This window comes from Balaenoptera acutorostrata, chromosome 1, assembly GCF_949987535.1.
Source record: "Balaenoptera acutorostrata chromosome 1, mBalAcu1.1, whole genome shotgun sequence".
Lineage (NCBI taxonomy): Eukaryota > Metazoa > Chordata > Mammalia > Artiodactyla > Balaenopteridae > Balaenoptera > Balaenoptera acutorostrata.
The window spans coordinates 96,322,353-96,342,294 of NC_080064.1; the positions used below are offsets into that span (position 1 = coordinate 96,322,353).

Here is a 19,942-nt window from a genome sequence, read left to right on the forward strand (position 1 = left end):
TATTTCTCTGGGTTATCATGATTAAGTGATAAATTATTAGAGAAGAAGACCTGGGAATAGGATGGTGAGAGAGTGATCTGCCCTAACTCAAGAGCTTTTACATTCAGCCCTCAATCATTGTAGCTGTTTATCAGCTCTACAAATTATGCAAAGCAGATTTTTCATCTCTGACCAGCGTTGGTAGATTTTACCTTCCATTCTGCTGTGTCGTGTTTAGGGAATTCAAGTTCCTTGTTCAATCTGTTTAGGCAAACCAACTAAAGGAGACTAGAGAGACAGCTCAGGGAGGTTATGTGAAACTAGGGGAGCAAGTGAGGTTAGGCAATGTGGTACGACGGAAAGGGAAACGGTTTTGGAGCCATCTTAAGGTCTTACGTGATTTAACTTCTCTGAATCTGTTTTCACATATGTAAAATGGCAATAAAGATTATCATCTTGTTGGGTTGCTGTGAAGTTTGAGATATTATACTCATATTCAACAAATAAATGCAATGACACTGGAGTGTTTCAAGTCACACTACTAATTAGAGGCAAAGCCAGGGTTTGTGGACCCATGTCTACATGCTGCTGACACCCACATTTGCTCCACTATTTCACACTGCCACCTTGGAATCTGGCCTTCAGGGGCATGAGTCATAGCTATACCCCATGTGACCCAAGTCAAACTTCCAACCCAGAAGGGCCTTTCTATGTTATCCCATGGCACCTGGTCATTCTCCTCAAGGGTAGAGGATGGAGGCACTTCCACCCACATCACTCTTCTGTCTTGGTTTGACCCTCTAGGGCAAAGAGCTCCATTTTAGAAGGGTGAGTCTGTACTTTGTCTTTTTCTTATCCCTGGGACCTCAACCCGGGTACACTAAGCAGAATCTGATTTAAAATTGAAAAGGGAGAGGAATGTAATATGTGCATTTGTTTAAATTCTGACCACCTAAGTCCATTCAAAATATGTTTGAAAGAGGCCAGAGCTCCAGCTTGGCCCATACAAGACTTGCATGGAAAAACCATTCATGCCATAGGTTTTGCTTGAACCCATTTTTTTTTTTTTTTTTGAACAGTGTAGAGCATGTGAATGTTGCAAGCATCAGAGATTGTTGGAGATTCTTTTTTTTTTTTTTTTTAAGAAATTCACGTTCTTTTATTTATTTATTTATTTATTTATGACTGTGTTGAGTCTTCGTTTCTGTGCGAGGGCTTTCTCTAGTTGCGGCAAGTGGGGACCACTCTTCATTGCGGTGCGCGGGCCTCTCACCATCGCGGCCTCTCTTGCTGCAGAGCACAGCCTCCAGACGCGCAGGCTCAGTAATTGTGGCTCACGGGCCCAGTTGCTCCGTGGCATGTGGGATCTTCCCAGACCAGGGCTCGAACCCGTGTCCCCTGCATTGGCAGGCAGATTCTCAACCACTGCGCCACCAGGGAAGCCCTATGGCTGTTTTTATTCTTCATTCTCCTTCTCTCTCCTAAAAAGCTAAAAAGCAAAAATTGCCAGTTATCCCACAGACTGCCCTATTGCTTTCTGTGTAGCTCAAGCCTGATTTCTCGTTCCCACTGCACCACTAGCTGTGCATCCTTGGCAAGTTACTTAACTTCACTAAGCCTTAGGTTCCTTGTCTGTAAGGGTTGCTTTGAGCATCAATGAGAGAATCCACTTAGCCTGGTGCCTGGCATATAGTAAGCCCTCAGTAAATGTTAGCCATTGTTATTACTAGTAGTGACTAACCATTTGCACTTCCCTATGTGACCGACTTGAACCATTGATTCTTTGCAAATGGGTGTGGGAAAGTCTACTTTCCACCAGTATACGATGGTTATGTTACAGTTGCGGGGAGCGGTTCTCAGCAACTAAACTCTTTTAATTCATGATTGACTACTTGTTTTTGTTTTTATCACGCAGCTTGCGGCATCTTAGTTCCCGGACCAGGGATTGAACCCACTCCCTCAGCAGTGAAAGCAGGGAGTCCTAACCACTGGAACGCCGAGGAATTCCCCTATGATTGCTTTGATTTCAAGTCTCAAAAGAAGCATCTCAGGAAATAGATCTCTGCCTAAACTTTCTAAGTCTGAGTTCCAATCACCTCCTTTGTGAATCAGCAATAATTCCCTTCTTTTAAATCCTAAAGCATTGATAGCCCCTCCCACATGAATTTATGTTTGTTGAATAATTATTATTTTATTGGTTCATTTATGTATATTGTCACCATTAAGGCATTCACTACTTCAACCAGTTTTTGACTTCCTTCGGCATGCCAGGAATTGAGCTAATTAGATTTTAAATTCTTCATTAGTGGGTCTCCTTTCTTTGACTTTCCTGAAAGGCCTGCAGAGTTCTGGGCACAGTGGACGGCACCTCATAGTTCTATACAATGATTATGTCCTTGAAAAATGAATTAAATAAACTTTTGGGAGGCTAAATTTTCTATTCGGTAGCTGACTGAGTGAAGAGTCTATTACAAGCAGCTTCGCAAAGTGAAGAACTCTTTTGTAAAGCGAAGGATCCCTTCCTTTTTCATGAATCGTATGCGTGAATTCGGGATTTCTTAAAATGGTATTAGCTCAAAATCCGTCGGTACACTTTCGCTTTCTGACGTCCCAGGACGTCGAAATTCGGTTGACAGCCTCCCGCTAGAGGGCGCGCAACTGCCCAAGGAGAGTCCACCCGCACTGCGCAGCCTCAGTCCAGGGGTGGGCGGGAATCCCCTTACGGACGCCCGTGACGTCACCGGAGGGCGCGGCCCGTGGGTGTGGGCGGGGCCTTCTCCTCAGCGACGGGCGGGGCCCGCCCGAACCCCCTCTAACAGCTGAGGTGGGTTGCGAGTGGGAGGCAGCGGCTGGTCCTCAGCGGTGTTTGGGAAGATGGCGCCGCCGGTGACGGACCGGGGGCTGAAGAGCATCGTGTGGCAGAGTGAGTGCGGTGGGGCAGGGGCTGAGAGAGGGAAGGCCAGGAGGCCGCGGCGCCGGGCCTTGCTTTCCTGCCCCAGACCAGCAGTCTCTTGGGGAGCCGCCACGGGCACTCGTTGCTTTGGCTCCCACGTCCATGTTAGCACTTCTTCTTGCTTTCCTTCCCAGCCCTCGTTCTGGCAGCACCAACGATGGGCGGGGTGTGGGAGGACGCGGCCTTCTCGCAGGCGTCCGGCATCCTCTGGGCTGGGCTCGGCCGGGCTCTGGCCCCGAAACCCCGCCCTGCGTGAGCGGCCCCGGGCCCGACTTTTCCGGCGGCGGCCCCTGCGCGGATCCTCGCTCGCGCTGCCGCCGGGGCCCCACCAGTCGGCGATGTCTCTCCACGCGAGACAGTCTGAGCGCTGTGTTTCTCTATCCCGCCCCTCCCCTTCTCCCCACACTTGAGTTTTCCAAGACTGCTTACTCTGCTTATTCGTCTTAGTATCAGCGAGAGTTTTACTAACCGTACTTTACAATGCTTGTCCTTTAAAAAAACAAAAAGAAAACCTCACTGTTAAACAGACCCTTCTTCCCTTCTAGAAGAACCCACTTTCTAAAGAGTTCTTGAGAAGGGACCATCGGAATGATTAAATCTCGGGGCAAATCTGCACCTTCACCTCTTCCTTTCACTCTCGGAGCCACTCCTTTCTGCTAGGACTGTACTATAATACTTATTGGTTACTGATATTCTGCCATTCTGCTGTATCATCTACGACTTTCATAAATATCACTCCAAATCTAGGTCTGCCAGCTTAGAGAAGGAATGAAACCGCCAAACAGGAAGAACCATCATTGTTTGGCATTGCTGGGCTCAAAGTAATTATGGTCTAGTAGTGGAAAAGAGGTAACATCCAATTAGTATTTCTGGCTCCAGCTTGTTGAGCAAGGAACAGAAATAGTGACTGAGTTAACAAAATTATGGGAGTCACAGAGTTCCGGTGTAAAATTAAAACTCCAAATCGGTAACTGGCATACTGCTTAACATACTAAAAACAAAGGTATAAATAGAAGGGGAAAAAAAGTTATGAAAGTATTTTTTTAATTGGATAATTATAAGGTTAGCATTTTGTTTTTCAGAATTTACATGGGTCCCTTTTAAGGTTTGGTAATGTTTTAAAATCACAGTGGCATTTAAATACATTTATATGAAAATGGGTAATGAATTGTGTTGTATAATTTCCAAGATGGTCCTTAACATCAGCATTTATCAGAAAAAAAAGGTTAATGATAGTAACCTCGGTATTGATAGCATGGAAACTAGGCAAGAGGGAGCGTTTACAGGTAACAAAATTTCCGTCTTGTGCTGTTAACTTGAGGTAGCACCAGGATACCCACATAGAGTGTAAGATAAAGAAGAGGGGACACTGAATGGAAGGAAGTGTTATACAGATTAAAAAAAATAGTTCTTCTAATTTTTGTGGCAATAGGAACATAACTAAAAGATAAGATGATATTCATTCAATACTTAGTTTAATTAGAGAGAGAAAGAGAAGTGGGAGCCTCTGAGTTCTGTTAGCAAAAGATGACAAAGTCTGAAAGAAATGATGGAGGAATCTCCTCAGAGGTAGGAGAATCATATATTTGACTGGGAAAAGGTTTTGCTAGGGTGAAGATAGTATAGTTAGGTCAGGTTAGAAAGATAAATAACTTAACCTTCATTTTACCTGTAAAGTAGGGAGAAGGGAATTAATGTTTTTTGAACATAACTCTGTGCCAGGCACTATTCTTTACAAATATCAAAACAATAAGAATTACTATCTCTTTAACAGATGTTAAAGCTGATACATCTATTATCATAGCTGCATAATTCTTAATAGACAAAAAGTCAAAAACAACCCAAATGTCCATGGACTGGTGAATGGATAAATAACATGTGGTTATGTCCATACAATGGGATATTATTGGGCAATAAAAAAGAAGGAAGTACTGAAACATGCTACAGTATTGATGATCCTTTGAAACATTATGCCAAATGAAAAGAAGCCAGTTGTAAAGAACCACATATTGTATGACTCCATTCATATTAAATGTCCAGAATAGGCAAATCTATAGAGATTAGTAGAAAGTAGATTCGTGGTTTTTTTTTTTTTAATTTATTTTATTTTTGGCTGCGTTGGGTCTTCGTTGCTATGTGTGGGCTTTCTCTAGTTGTAGTGAGCGGGGGCTACTCTTGGTTGCCGTGCGAGGGCTTCTCGTTGCAGTGGCTTCTCTTGCTGCGGAACGCGGGCTCTAGGCGCATGGGCTTCAGTAGTTGTGGTGCATGGGCTCAGTAGTTGTGATACACGGGTCTAGTTGCTCCGCGGCATGTGGGATCTTTCCGGACCAGGGCTCAAACCTGTGTCCCCTGCATTGGCAGGCGGATTCTTAACCACTGCACCACCAGGGAAGCCCTCTTCTAGAGCTTTAAATTCCAAACAGGCCCTGGCAGAATGCAATGGATAATAATGCTTGTGAAAAGTAAGCAGTGGGGAAAAGAAAACAGTAGATCAGTTTTGTAATTTTCCCCCATTATTCAATAAATATTATTGAATTCCTATGGGAATACAGCAATAGAAGGCAGACAAGTTCCCAGCCTTCTTGAATCTTGCATTCAAGTGGGGAATAATAGAAAATAAGTATGTAAACAAAGAATAAACTTGATTATTTCAGTCTGTGATATCTATATATAGAAAGGGACTGGTCCAGGTAGGTGGATCAGGAAACATTTCTCTGTGTAGGTGACATTTGAGCTGAGACCTAAAACATGAGAAGGAATCAGCCTTTAGGGACCACAAAACATGAGAAGGAATCAGCCTTTAGGGACCACAAAACATGAGAAGGAATCAGCCTTTAGGGACCACAAAACATGAGAAGGAATCAGCCTTTAGGGACCACATTAAAACCCCTTTTAAAAATTTAATATTTGAATGCAAAGGGCTACATTTATTTACAAAACTAATTCTCGTACTTAAAATCAGTAAAAGTTTCTAGTGCTTGGTATTGCTCATTTGCCACTTTTTGCTACAGGGGGAGAATGGTAATAAAAATATCACTGATAAAAGATTTTAAATAAAAATTTGATGAACTTTATTTGAAAAACACACAGCAATATGATAATAATTAAATCGACCATAAAGCAAGTTGAAGCCACCTATGACGTTTTTTTCCTTATTCAGTATAGCCTATTTTCTCTCTTGTCTATAAGCAATAGTCTAATGTCTGTAATTCACCTTGTATATTTTAGAGGAAATGTTAGAGAAAATGAACCTAGTAAAATTACAAATAAAAGTAATCAGAATGTATTTATCTAAGCCAATTCTTTACACATTAAATCATAAGCTTTTTGGGTTTTTTTCACATTTTTCTTCTAGACCTTATATAGCTTCAGATATATTTTTTTATTATTTGTCATTTTGTGACTTCCTTTTTTTAAACAGTTAACATTAACATAACTTTTTCCTCCTCCTTCGAAATCTTTGTAATTAACAATTTTAATCATTCTTAAATACCTTGATGTGGCAAAAAAATTTTGATAACAGAAAAGATTGTAAAATAAAATTAATCTTCATCCCTACCGAGACCCCAGACTCCTTTTCCAGAGACAACCACTCAGGTTTCTTATAAATTCCTTGAGAACTTATTTATGCAAATATAGGCATGTATAAAATATATTTTTGTTTTTTGTTTTAATCAATTATCTTTGTTTAATGTCTTTTTTCATTCTGGTCACTTCTTTATCTTGTTGAGCAAAATTCTCTTCTTTTACTTTTTGGATATTTGCAGAGTCATGTATTCTTTTAAATCAGTATTTATTGACTACCCTGTGCTGCCCACTATTCTAGGTGCATACTCCTTGACCTCCTGGAGTTTACAATTCAGTGGGAGGAGACAGGTACATAGGTACTAAGTGCTATATTAGCAGCATGAAGAAGTTTCATGGGAGAAGAGAAGAAAAAGGAATTATTTCCTCTCTGCGAGTGGATCAGGGAAGACTCCAAATAGGAGGTAACAGTGAAAGGTAGTAGGATTTTGCCAGACAGGGAAATCTGAGCCAAGACCCAAAGATGTGAAAGTATGTGATTGTTTATGGAAGAGGGAATAATTCCTTTTGTTTGAGTACAGAGTATTTGTTGCAAGAAATAGGGGGATGAAGACTAAAAGGTAGGTTGGAGCTAAATTGTTCAGACATGCTGTAGCAGTGCTGAGCTACTAAAGCCGAAAGGTTTTTTTTCCTCCTTCTCAAACAGCAGTCATCAGCGTTTTGGGGACTTACAAGAACAGTGCTGAAAGGAAGTCATTTTCTTGTTCCTAAAGTTTTCATTAAGTATAATGCTAGCGTAAAGTGCACTAATGCTAAATGTGCAGATGGATAAATTTTTTTTTAATTTTTTTTTATTGGGGTATAGTTGATTTACAATACTGTGTTAGTTTCAGGCGTACAGCAAAGTGAATCAGTTATACATATATATATATACACTTTTTTTTTTTTAGATTCTTTTCCCATATAGGTAGGTCATTACAGAGTATTGAGTAGAGTTCCCTGTGCTATACAGTAGGTCCTTATTAGTTAGCTATTAGTCCTTATTTATTTTTGGCTGCATTGGGTCTTTGTTGCTGTGCGTGGGCGTTCTCTAGTTGTGGCGAGTAGGGGCTACTCTTTGTTGTGGTGTGCGGGCTTCTCATTGTGGTGGCTTCTCTTGTGGAGCACAGGCTCTAGGCGCGCAGGCTTCAGTAGTTGTGGCTCACGGGCTCTAGAGCACAGGCTCAGTAGTTGTGGCACACGGGCTTAGTTGCTCCACGGCATGTGGGATCTTCCTGGACCAGGGCTCGAACCCGTGTCCCCTGCATTGGCACGCAGATTCTTAACCACTGTGCCACCAGGGAAGTCCCAGATGGATAAATTTTTATTCATGTAACTACCACCTAGATTGAGGTATGGAATGTTTCCAAGCACCCCATAACTCTTCTAAGGCCAAATTCCACCCTTTCCCCCAGAGTAAGTACTGTTCTGACTTACATTGCCATCAAGCAATTTTATAGTGGTGGCTTTTTACCTTTACACCCTTATGTTTAAGAGAGGAACACTTCAGGCTGTTTGTTGGTTTTTTAAAAAATATTTATTTATTTGGCTGCGCCGGGTCTTGGTTGCGGTACTCGGGGTCTTTGGTGCCACATGCGGGATCTTTTTTAGTTGCGGCATGTGGGATCTAGTTCCCTGACCAGAGATGGAACCCGGGCCCCCTGCATTGGGAGCGTGGATTCTTAACCACTGGACCACCAGGGAAGTCCCCCTTCAGACTTTTAATTGTAAAGTATTTGCTTGAAGAATAGATATAGAATTTACTAAATTTCTACCTAGAAATAATTGCTTTAATATTTGCCTTTGTATATATTTAGGTGGTCTTATACTAGTCTTCAGTTTTCATATTGTTCATATTGTTTCATAAATTTTTTTTTAAGATTTTTTTGACGTGGACCATTTTTTTAAAAGTCTTTATTGAATTTGTTACAATATTGCTTCTGTTTTATGTTTTTTGGTTTTTTGGCACGAGGCATGTGGGATCTTAGCTCCCCAACCAGGGATCGACCCCACACCCCCTGCATTGGAAGGCAAAGTTTTAACCACTGGACCACCAAGGAAGTCCGTTTCATAAAATTTTTAAACAATAAACCTTGAAAGCCCTAAGTGGTCTTTCCCATGAACAGGTCAATCTGTTTTTTGTTTTTTGTTTTTAATTTATTTATTTTATTTATTTTTATTTTTGGCTGAGTTGGGTGTTCGTTGCTGTGTGCAGGCTTTCTCTAGTTGTGGCGAGTGGAGGCTACTCTTCGTTGTGGTGCTCAGGCTTCTTATTGCGGTGTCTTCTCTTGTTGTGGAGCACAGGCTCTAGGCGTGCGGGCTTCAGTAGTTGTGGCTCGCGTGGGGTCTAGAGCGCAGGCTCAGTAGTTGTGGCGCACGGGCTTAGTTGCTCTGTGGCATGTGGGATCTTCCCGGACCAGGGCTCAAACATGTGTCCCCTGCATTGGCAAGTGGATTCTTAACCACTGCGCTACCAGGGAAGCGCAGGTCAATCTGTTTTTATTCGACTAGTAATGAGTATTACTTTTACCTCTGTCCCAGGCCCCTGGGAGTACCTTTGTAAAGATTCTTACCTGTTCATTTCCTGTTTTCCAGGCAAATCAGTTTTTCTTGCATTTTTATCAGGTTTATTAGTTTCTCTGTGATTAAAGATAGTTGTGCAAGTATACCTTGGCATTGCTGATGCTATACACTACTTTGTTAGTTCTCCTTTTATTTTTCCTTTCAGTGTTTTCACATCCTCTTTCGTGTTACAGTTTTAAATACATTTCCTTTTATATATAGGAGAAACAGAAGGAGCAAAGATAGAGTAATTGGTATTAATAGGTCATTAATTGGGTACCATCTGGACTGGTGGAAGATTAATTTAGCGATTAGGTGGAGGCCAGTTGATGGAGGATGTTGAATAGTAAGAGTCTAGATTTTATTCTGTAGATAACAGTGAGCATTTGAGGGAATTTTGAGGTGGGTATTGATATAACAGGGCTGTGCCTCAGGAAGATGACTCTGACAACAGTGTGAAAAATGGATTGGGAAAGGTAAAGGGGTTGGAGTTAGAAAGCAGGAAATCCAGACAGGAGATTATTGCAGTAGTTCAATGAGAGATGATGAGAATCAAGGCAATGCTGGTGACAGCAGCAGTCACCAGAAAGAACAGTCAGTACAGCCTAATGATTAGAAATGGAGGAAAGAGGAAATAGCCGAAGACTATGACTAAGAAGATGACAATAAAACTCATAGAAATGGAGAAGTCTAGAGCAGTTTTTAGGGCACTTAATCTCAATTTGAGGCACATAGGTGCTTAAACCTGTATTGTGTAATGGAAAGAAGTCCAAGGAGAGATGAGGATTTGTGGAAAATTGAAGGATTCCTGTGGGTTAGGGGGAAATAGGGAGAAGTTGGTCAAAGAGTACAAACTTCCAGTTAGAAGATGAGTAAGTTCTGGGGATCTAATGCACAACATCGTGATTATAGATAACAGTACTGTACTATATAATTGCAAGTTGCTAAGAGAGTAGATCTTAAATGTTCTCACCCCAAAAAAGAAATGGTAATTATGTGAGGTGATGGAGGTGTAAACTAACACTACAGAGGTAGTTATATTGCAGTATATGTGTATCAGATCAACACATTATATACCTTAAAGTTACAAAATGTTATATGTTAATTATATCTCAATAAAGTTGGGGGAAAAATTAAAGGGCAGATCTGTTAGAGGGAACTTTGATGATGAGTATGGTCTCTGAGGAAGAGTATAGAGCAAGCAGAGCAAAAGTAAGAGAATTGAATCTTGGGATGTATCCATATTTAGGGTGCAAGAGAAATGGATTATAAGGTTAAATAATTCTCATTAATAATTAGAGGAAATACCTTTTTAGTTCTGTAATATTCGTTGATGTGATTTCCTTTGACTCCTCCAAACACATTTTACCTGTAACCACGTCACTTTTCATGTATGCCCCTAATCTCTGTCCACAAAACTAGTTATCTCTTTATCATTTATTTTTGAGATGCTAACACTGACTGGCTTGGTATCCTCAGATTCTAAGGTACCCTCAGATTCTAGTTAGAAATAACGGCAAGCCACATATGTTACTTAAAGTTTTCTGATAGCCAAATCAAAAAAAAAAAGGTGAAAAGAAACATGAAATTAATTTTTAAAATATACTTTGTTTAACCTGATCTATCCAAAATGTTATCATTGAAACATGTAATCAACATACAAAATGATATTTTAAATTTCCTTTTGTACTAAGTCTTTGAAATCTGGTGTGTATTTTATACTTGCAGGACATCCCAGTTCGGGCTAACCACATTTCAAGTGCTCAGTAGCCACATGTGACTAGTTTCTGCCATATATGACAGTGCAGTTTCTAAGGTGGTAAAGACTGGAATGAGTTCGGCTAGGGAGCTGTTCAGTCTGTTCCATCATAAATTCCATGAGCATTCATTTCTTAAGAAAAAGACATAAATTCGGCAAAAATTAGCAAGATGTCTTTGATTTTCAGCTTGTTTTAGATATACAGGAATAAAGCAAGCTTAGAAAGGGAAGTACCATAATGTTTCAGTGCCTCAGTGCTACTTGAGAAAATCCTTCCTCTTTGCCTGTAGAATACCAGAATCCACTGCTTTAGGCTTAAATTATGGTTAAATACTTAAGGCTTTTGCCATAAATCTTATATAACATCATAATCTTCCCAACAGACATATATAAGCCTCAATATATCTTAACACTTTCACACCTTCTCAATCACAATAAAACCTTTCAGATCACAATTCTGGTGATGAGTATCAGTAACCCTTATTAAATATACCCTCTGCTTGGACATGTCATTTTTTAACATGGTGCCAAAAACTTGTTGGTAAATTTCCAAAAGCATTAACTTAAATATAAATTAAGAAAAAGAAAATTTAAATGAATTATATAAGTATCTCATTATCAAGAATTAATAGGGCTTCCCTGGTGGTGTAGTGGTTAAGAATCTGCCCGCCAATGCAGGGGACACAGGTTCGAGCCCTGGTCTGGGAAGATCCCACAGGCCACAGAGCAACTGGACCCGTGAGCCACAACTACTGAGCCTGTGCTCTACAGCCCACAAGCCCCAACTGCTGAGCCCGCGTGCCACAACTACTGAAGCCCGCGTGCCTAGAGCCCGTGCTTCACAACAAGAAGCCAAAGCAATGAGAAACCCACGCACTGCAATGAAGAGTAGCCCCAGCTCACTGCAACTAGAGAAAGCCCACGTGCAGCAACAAAGACCCAACACAGCCAAAAATAAAAGTAAACAAAATAAATAAATTTAAAAAAAGAATTTATGAAAAACAAGAGTTACTGTAATTTACATTTAATTGTATTTTATGTGTTACATTACTATAGTTTTCAAAGTTAACTGAGAATTAATAAAACATTAAATGTGGGAAATTTTTATCTTACAAAGTAGAATAACAGGTATTTGTGTGAATTGCCTATGTGTATTTTATTTAGTAATTTAAAATATGTTTAGATTAATTTTGAAAATCATTGCAAGGAACACATTAATAAATATTTACTGATTATAAATAAATTCTGAATATTTGTATCCTAATGCTGTGACACATTTTTGAAAATTGTAGTAAATCAGGAAGAAACTTACTTATCTAGTTTTGATTGTCAGATGTAATTTAGCAATGAGCCAGTTAGGGCTATTCCTGTGGGTTTTTTGTTTTTGTTTTGGCCAGGCCACGGTGTCATGTGGGATCTTAGTTCCCCAGCCAGGGATCGAACCTTGCCCCCTACAGTGGAAGTGCAGAGTCTTAACCACTGGACCACCAGGGAAGTCCCAGTTTCTTGTTTTCATCTTGTTTACTTAGGATTTAAGTAAATAGGAAAAACCAAGTCAGATACTACTTTCAGAAATAATTTCCAGATATGTTTATATAATTAAATATGTTTAAATTATATAATAAATACGTTTATTAATATATAATTAAATATGTTTTAAATATGTTAACCTTTTTTAAAAAAATTTATTTATTTTTGGCTGCGTTGGGTCTTTGCTGCTGCGTGCAGGCTTTTCTCTAGTTGCGTCGAGTTGGGGCTACTCTTCATTGCAGTGCGAGGGCTTCTCATTGCCGTGGCTTCTCTTGTGAAGGAGCATGAGCTTTAGGTGCACTGGCTTCAGTAGTTGTGGCTTATGGGCTCTAGAGCGCAGGCTCAGTAGTTGTGGCGCACGGGCTTAGTTGCTCCATGGCATGTGGGACCTTCCCAGACCAGGGCTTGAACCCGTGTCCCCTGCCATTGGCAGGCGGATTCTTAACCACTGCGCCACCGGGGAAGTCCCTAGCCTTTTTAATAATATTTTTATTCTCAAAGATTAAAAATATATTACAGTTTAAATGTACCATATAGGTTATGTATTAAAGCAAACTGGATTTTTACTTCGAGTTTAACAAGTGAATATGCTTTTTATGTAGCTGAGCAATTCCAGTTGATATTTCCCCAGCCATCTTGGACATTTTGAGTAGTTATTCTGACTGTTGATTAAGATTCCTAAATAGTTCTCTTTTTCTTTGCAGAGATAAAAGCAACAGTGTTTGATGACTGCAAGAAAGAAGGCGAATGGAAGGTAGAATTTGCATACTCACATAGAATTTGCATGAAGCTAGAAGCCTTTATTGAGGACTTCTATATATTTTACTTACTATACTTCTATAAAAGTATAGGGTCTAGAACCATACTGCTTGCGTTCACATCCTAGCTTTACCTCCTATTAACTGTGGCTTCTTGAGCAAATTACTTGACATTTCTGTGCCTCTGTTTCCTTATCGTTAAAGTGGGGATGGAAGTACCTCATAGGGTAGTTGTAAATATTAAATGAATTAATCCATGTAAAATGCTTAAAACGGTGTCTAGAACAATTATTATTCTACAAGTGGCATTTTATAATTTTAAGAAAATTTGGTGTTAAACATAACATACATTTAAAATGAACAAGTTCTCTCCTTCAAAATGAGAATATTTCTATTTGCTTACTTACGTATAATATCATATGTCCGTATATTGAGGAAATAAATTTCTAGGTCATGCAAGTTAAATGAATTGAGATAATTTTGCCCACTGTCCTAATATTTTAATTTTATGTTATAAAAAGTTTATAAGTTTGAGTAGGTTTAATGCATTAAATTCTGTCTTTTGTGAATTCTTGGCAGTCAAATGCTGATAGTATTTCTTAATTTATATTCATTTTAAGATAATGCTTCTAGATGAATTTACCACTAAGCTTTTGGCATCGTGTTGCAAAATGACAGATCTTCTAGCAGAGGGTATAACTGGTAAGTGTTACAAATACTCATCATGAAAAACTTTTTTTATTATGATTGGGAGAGTTTGAAGTATTAATAAATTTTAGTAATTGTGTTTCTCAGGGGGTTATGTTTTATTTTTTTAGTAATTCTAGCCATAATAATTACACTGGACATTCTTTTCTTTGTGAATCTTCAGAATAACCTCTGTAAGTCAGAGTTTTTTCCCTCAGCTGAGACATACAATTAAGCACCCCTAACCAAGACTAAGTTGCCTTATTGAGTTTGTTCTTCAAATTTTTTACTCTTATGTATTTGTTACAGATTTGTATGCTGATGCACTAGGTTTACCTTAGTATTTTGATTAATGTTTGTGGTTTTCATATATTGTTTTTAAATGAATAGTAAGATTTATGTCATAAAATCAACTTCTGTACATATTTACAAGTGTATAATACTGACTTTTTAAGTTTCTCTTTATTACCTAGAAATGAGGCTATTAATTGTAAATTTAAATCAGCATTAGTGTGGGATTATGGAAAAAAAATCACACTACCACAGTTGCTATCTTCCACTGGGCAGGATTGTGTTAATGAGATTTTAATTTCTCTTACATTTTGGGGAGAATACCAATATCTTATAACATTCATAATCATATCATCATCTATATAACTCATCTATTTAAATTTGCCTTCATAACAGCCCTTTAAAGACAGATATTAATACCCCGATTTGTAAAGTGAAAACTGGGACTCAAAGTCAAATATAATTCTTTTATATTTTGGATTCTAGTATAGTATCTGTATCCTCTGTCACTCCTAACTTGTGAGGTTCAAAAGTACACCCACTATTCAAGAAAGTGTGAGCATTGTGTAGAATGAGAGGATTACCTAAAAAATTTAGCAATGTTTACTTTTTGATATTTATTAATAAAATAATCTTTTATTGTTGATTACATATTCAGTTTGTGGTCTTTATGACCTTCAGTAGAAAATTAAGCTCTGAACTAGAAATTAGAAGATTAAAGCCTTGATTTTTCTACTAACTAGATAAGTGTAATATTGATTAAGCCACTTAAGTTTTTTTACGTTCCCAGAGGTCTCTCTGATGTGCAGTTAGAGAACCATTTGATAATATGTGTACAGCACTATGAAGCTACAGAACCATTTTGCACTGTAAGGAGGTTTTATTGAATTTTTATAGACCATTGTTTCTTACTGTGTGTTCAGTGTTGATTGATATTCTTCAAGGAAAGGACTCTGTGGCCACGTTAGTTTGGGAAACAGCATTAAACAAAGCTAACCAGGTTTCTTTAGGACTTTTTGGAGTTTTTTATATGCTAGCAGATAATGTGGATCCCCTGCGAATAGGTATAGTATTCAGTTTTCTAAACTTATTTGACCACAGAAGCTTTTTTTGGGAAGTGTTATATAGGACTGTATATCGGAGCATATTGCTGTGGATTGTTCTCAATATCCTCCAGTCACCTAGGTTTGCTCTGATTTAATCATAATCATATCTACTAACTTGAACATGTCACATTTCTTTTGAGTTCCACATCAGCTCACCTGCATTGGCCGTTCAGTGATCAGACTTTCTGTCTGTGTTCAGGTCATTTGTGAAAATGTTCAGTGTGTCTTGGAACTTTTAAAAAACATGAGAAAAAAATACACGTGTGATGCTACCTCAGTGTCTCCACTAAAGTCAAGTAAAAACCTTTTAAAAAAAATAGACTGGGAATTAGATTATTCCTTTGTCACTATTATAGGAATAATCATAAAAACCTTTCCTTTTTTATCATTTAATAGATACCCACTTTTCAGTGAATTGAAGAAGTGGCACTTTCTGCTATTGATAACCAGACATTTCAGAATCTTTTCAAAGTCTGTGTTCTAAATCATATTACAACATTTTAACACGTACGTTACTCACCAAACATAATACATAGTATGTACAGCATAAGATGACTATAAGACACTTTATTTTGGGCACTAAGCAATAAAAGTAAATTAACACAGATTTAACCATAATCTTTTAAAGGTGAAATTACAATTGTTGGGAGTGGAGATAAAAATAAAATTAACTGTTTCCTCGGAAATCTTATTTGATATCCTCTCTAACAGAAGCTATGATAAACCTATACTATACTAGTATAAATTTAGGGATGAGAAAATGAATCATCATATTTAAAAGAGAAGTCCAACAGTAGCCTTCCTTGCATGTCAGATTAATGTTTTAAATTCTTTCTAGGCCCTTTGCCAGCGTGAATCTTGAAAGATGGTTCTCTTGATTTGTAGAATGATACTTTAAGTTAGTATTTTTTTAATATAGCCTTCATAGTTAATTTGACAATTTAGGGCCTACTAGTTTTAAATTCACTTTGTTTTATATTAGTTATTTATAAAGTTCTTAATTTCAATAATAAAAATATAATTGATTAAATTATGGCAATATTTCATTGTTGAAAAAATGATTTATATTAATGTGTGGTTTTAAAAGAAAAAGAGTTAATTGGCAATTTATTTAAAGAATGTTATAGCAGTTAAAAACTTAGACTCTGGAGTTGGACAGATGTGGGTTGGAATCCTGTCTCTTCTTTCTTACTGTGTAACTTGGATAAGTTTCTTAACTTTTTTAAGCCTCAGTTACCTTATTTGTAAAATACATAAAGGGTTATTATGAGGTTTAACAGATAATTCATGCTTAGCCTGATTTCTGATATTATATTTTCTATTATTATGGTAGAATATTTTTTTAAAGAAGTACATATTTTAATTTTAAATGCATTTTCTTGGTTTCTTCATGGCATGTTGATTGCTTATGCTGGTAGACCTAACTACCAAATAGCTGCTTTATCTTTTTTTCTCATGATGAGCACTTAGCCCAGAGTTTAGGGAAGACACATTTTCAGGACTTTTTAATTTTTCAAATGAAGACAAAGAAAATGTTAAGCCCAGGATATACAATTGTGTTTCTATATTATTATAAATAAAAAAGTAAGGTGAATTTCATTTAAAAATTGTTTCAAGTGTATAAATATTTGGTTATATAAAATGACTTTTTTTTTGGTTAGTTGTGGAGAATATTTATAAGAATCGAGAACCTGTCAGACAAATGAAAGCTCTTTATTTTATCTCTCCAACATCAAAGGTGAGTGTTTTGAATCTTTAAAAAGTATGTTCTTCAAAATTTTCACCATTGACATGATTTTCTCTTAGAAAATTCAAAGTAATAAAATGTCCTTTATTAGATGCTTAGGAGAGTCTCTCTGTGTTAGAAGATTGTTTCATTTGTATTCTTCTCAATGAGGATATTTAAGTGAAAGAATTCCTTTCTCCCCATCTATTAAAGCAGAATTTAATTATATAAAATGATAGAGTTTCTTTCAATAATTTGTACCCGTGCAGTTTCTATTCAACCATAATTTTTAGGAGGATGGAAATGTATGTAAAAGAAATGATCTTGGATTAATCTTTCATTTATCTTAGTGACTTCCCTATAGTATACATATATGTATGGGTGTACACACATATGTATGTATATATGCATATATGTATGTATATATATATTTTTATGGGAAAGGAATTTCTTTATAATCTAACCATGATTTAATTCATACTTAAAGCCAAACTTTAGAGCCATATAAAGTATCAAATTCCTTTATTCTGTATAGTATCTGAGAATGCATTTTCCAACACATCCTTTGGCTTATTCTTAGAATAAGAATGTTAATTTGGCAATTCCAATTTCATTTCTTCTAACTCTAGCAGAGCAGAAAGTAGGGAAAAACCCAGACATTTACTATATGGTCTCTACATATTGTCTGCTGGTGGATTTTAATGACGTTTTATATCTTATCCGTAATATAATTTTATAAGATAAAATTCATGATCGGAAAAAATGAAAGAAGCACCATTTTCACCTACTAAATTGGCAGAGGGATTAAAAAAAAGTGTGTATATGTAGACATTTATTTATTTATCTATGTATCCTATTCTAGCTGTCAATACCCATTATCAATGGTTAATGGAGTAGAAACTACTATGTACTGCTAGTGGGAGTATAGATTCATACAGCCTTTTTGGAAAATAATTTGCCATATCAAGAACCTTGAAACGTTCTGAATCTTGGAATTTATTGTAAAAAAAAATCAAATAAATGGTCAAACTAAATTTCAAAAGCAATAAAGATATCCAGATAAATTCTTAGCATTAACAAATACTGGTATGAAAGACCATGTGGCCATTGAAAATGAGGTTTCTAGAAAATTTTAATGATCTATATAAATGTTCATTTTTAATGTTAGTGACAAAAGCAGGATACAAAATTATGTATTCAGTAAAGAATCAAAGGATTCAGAGAAAATGGTACCTGAATGTGACTCCTTTATCTACCACAACCAACTCCAGTTTCTCCTCCTGTCCTGAATCAATTACCTCTTGGGTTCTATAGGCCTCTGGGTGCATGTGAGGCCTTGGGCTTCTTGGGTACTTGTAGAGAAACTTGGTGTGAGATTTCCTTCCTCAGGGGCTGGGTGAGCACGTGGAGACCAGCATCAGAGAGTTCCCAAGCAAGGGTCATAAAATGACAGATTTCAGGAAGAGTTTGTGTATAAGAGATCTGTGAACCCTAGGGTAAAGGTCAGTTGGGTGGTTTTTTTGCTTTTATACCTACAGCCCTCAGGAGGAGAAACTTCTTTGCCTTCCTCTTTGCCTTCTTCTTCTTATGGTACTGCCTCTATTTAGGATACTCCAACAACTAAACCTAAGCTTCAAGTGAGCTGACAAAGAGAAGCAACCACACATCTAGGTCAGGTGGCCAGAGAGAGACGGTTTAGTAAGAATGAAAAAAAGGGCACATCTAGCAACATATAGGGGCTTGGAGGGAAGGATGATAACCCAAACAGAAAAATAGTACACTTAAGGAGAGTCTGGTATAGCACATAAACTTTCTGAAGCTCAGAAGTGTATTTTCTCAGTTAAATAGTTAATTGAAGAGGATAATCACTATGGAAATTTGAATTAATAGTCTAAAAGATAAAAATAGAGTATCTCAAAGCAAAAAAACAATCATTGAAATCATGAGGGGAAGGATAAGAGACTTGCAGGATAGATTCATGAGCTCTAACAGAAATATACTAGTTCTAGGAGTTGCCGGAGGAGAAAAAGGAACAGATGGATGAGAGAGAATTAAATTGTTTGTTCTTCATTTTTGCTTTCAGGCTACTGTATCTTTAAAACTACCAGCATAGAGGCAAATACTATTAGACTATATTACCTGCTCTCCCTCCTCTTCGCAGTCTGCCAACCTTTGGCTTTTTCATTCTAATCCCCTTTGACAATTTTAGCTCCTAGCTCACTGTCAGTCTCTTCAGCAGTTCTCCAGTCATAGTCTGGATGGTTTCATTTTCCCTGTAGGTAATACTTTCAGTACGTTCATTGACTTCTCAATTCCTTGATCTGTTATCTTCCAGTGGTCTTGTCTTTTATGTTGCTTCGGCTTCTCAGTCACCTGATCATTCCTAGAGCTCCTCGTCACCAAAACAGCACTCTGTTCATACATTTTACCTTACTACTTACTATGCTTCTAGCTATAACTGGCTAGACAACATAGCATCTTAAAAGATCAGTTTATAAATTAATCTTTTGACAGTTAAGGTTTTACTTTATCATCAAAATAATCTTAGTTATTTCAAAAGCTAGCATATTTAAATTAGTATTTGATAAAATGTATATTAACATCTAACCTTTTTTAAGTCTGTAGACTGTTTTTTACGTGATTTCGGAAGTAAATCGGAGAACAAATACAAAGCAGCGTATATCTACTTCACTGACTGTAAGTAGCTTTGTAAAAGTTATTGCTTCATTATTTCAAATCCTATAATTATGAAGTATTTCTTGTAATGCTATTTTAGTACTAGTGACTTTCTATTTATTGTTTGTTCTAATTAGGTTAGAAAGAATCTAAAAATATAAGATTATTTCTATGCTAATTCATGGTAAGGTGATAGAAAATTAAATCATTCCAAACTAGTTTCAAAAGATAGTCATTTTTGCTGGTATACAGGGGTGAGGGGGTTGATGGAGAGGGCTATCCCTCAAATTCTGTGCCAATAACAGGAAGAATTCTTCTTTAAATAAAAGTTTCAACTGGGGATTTGATTAT

The 19,942-nt window shown here is 37.3% G+C and overlaps 1 protein-coding gene across 1 annotated transcript in view; it reads left to right on the top strand.

Annotated features, from left to right (window-relative positions):
- The first annotated feature begins 2,749 nt into the window (after positions 1-2,749).
- Positions 2,750-19,942, top strand: part of STXBP3 (syntaxin binding protein 3) — a 53,289-nt gene continuing 36,096 nt past the window's right edge. The window contains exons 1-5 of the mRNA XM_007169486.3: positions 2,750-2,902; positions 13,052-13,101; positions 13,726-13,807; positions 16,851-16,927; positions 19,534-19,612. Coding sequence (XP_007169548.1) covers positions 2,854-2,902; positions 13,052-13,101; positions 13,726-13,807; positions 16,851-16,927; positions 19,534-19,612 — 337 coding nt within the window. The 5' untranslated portion in view covers positions 2,750-2,853. The remainder of the gene's footprint in view (positions 2,903-13,051; positions 13,102-13,725; positions 13,808-16,850; positions 16,928-19,533; positions 19,613-19,942) is intronic.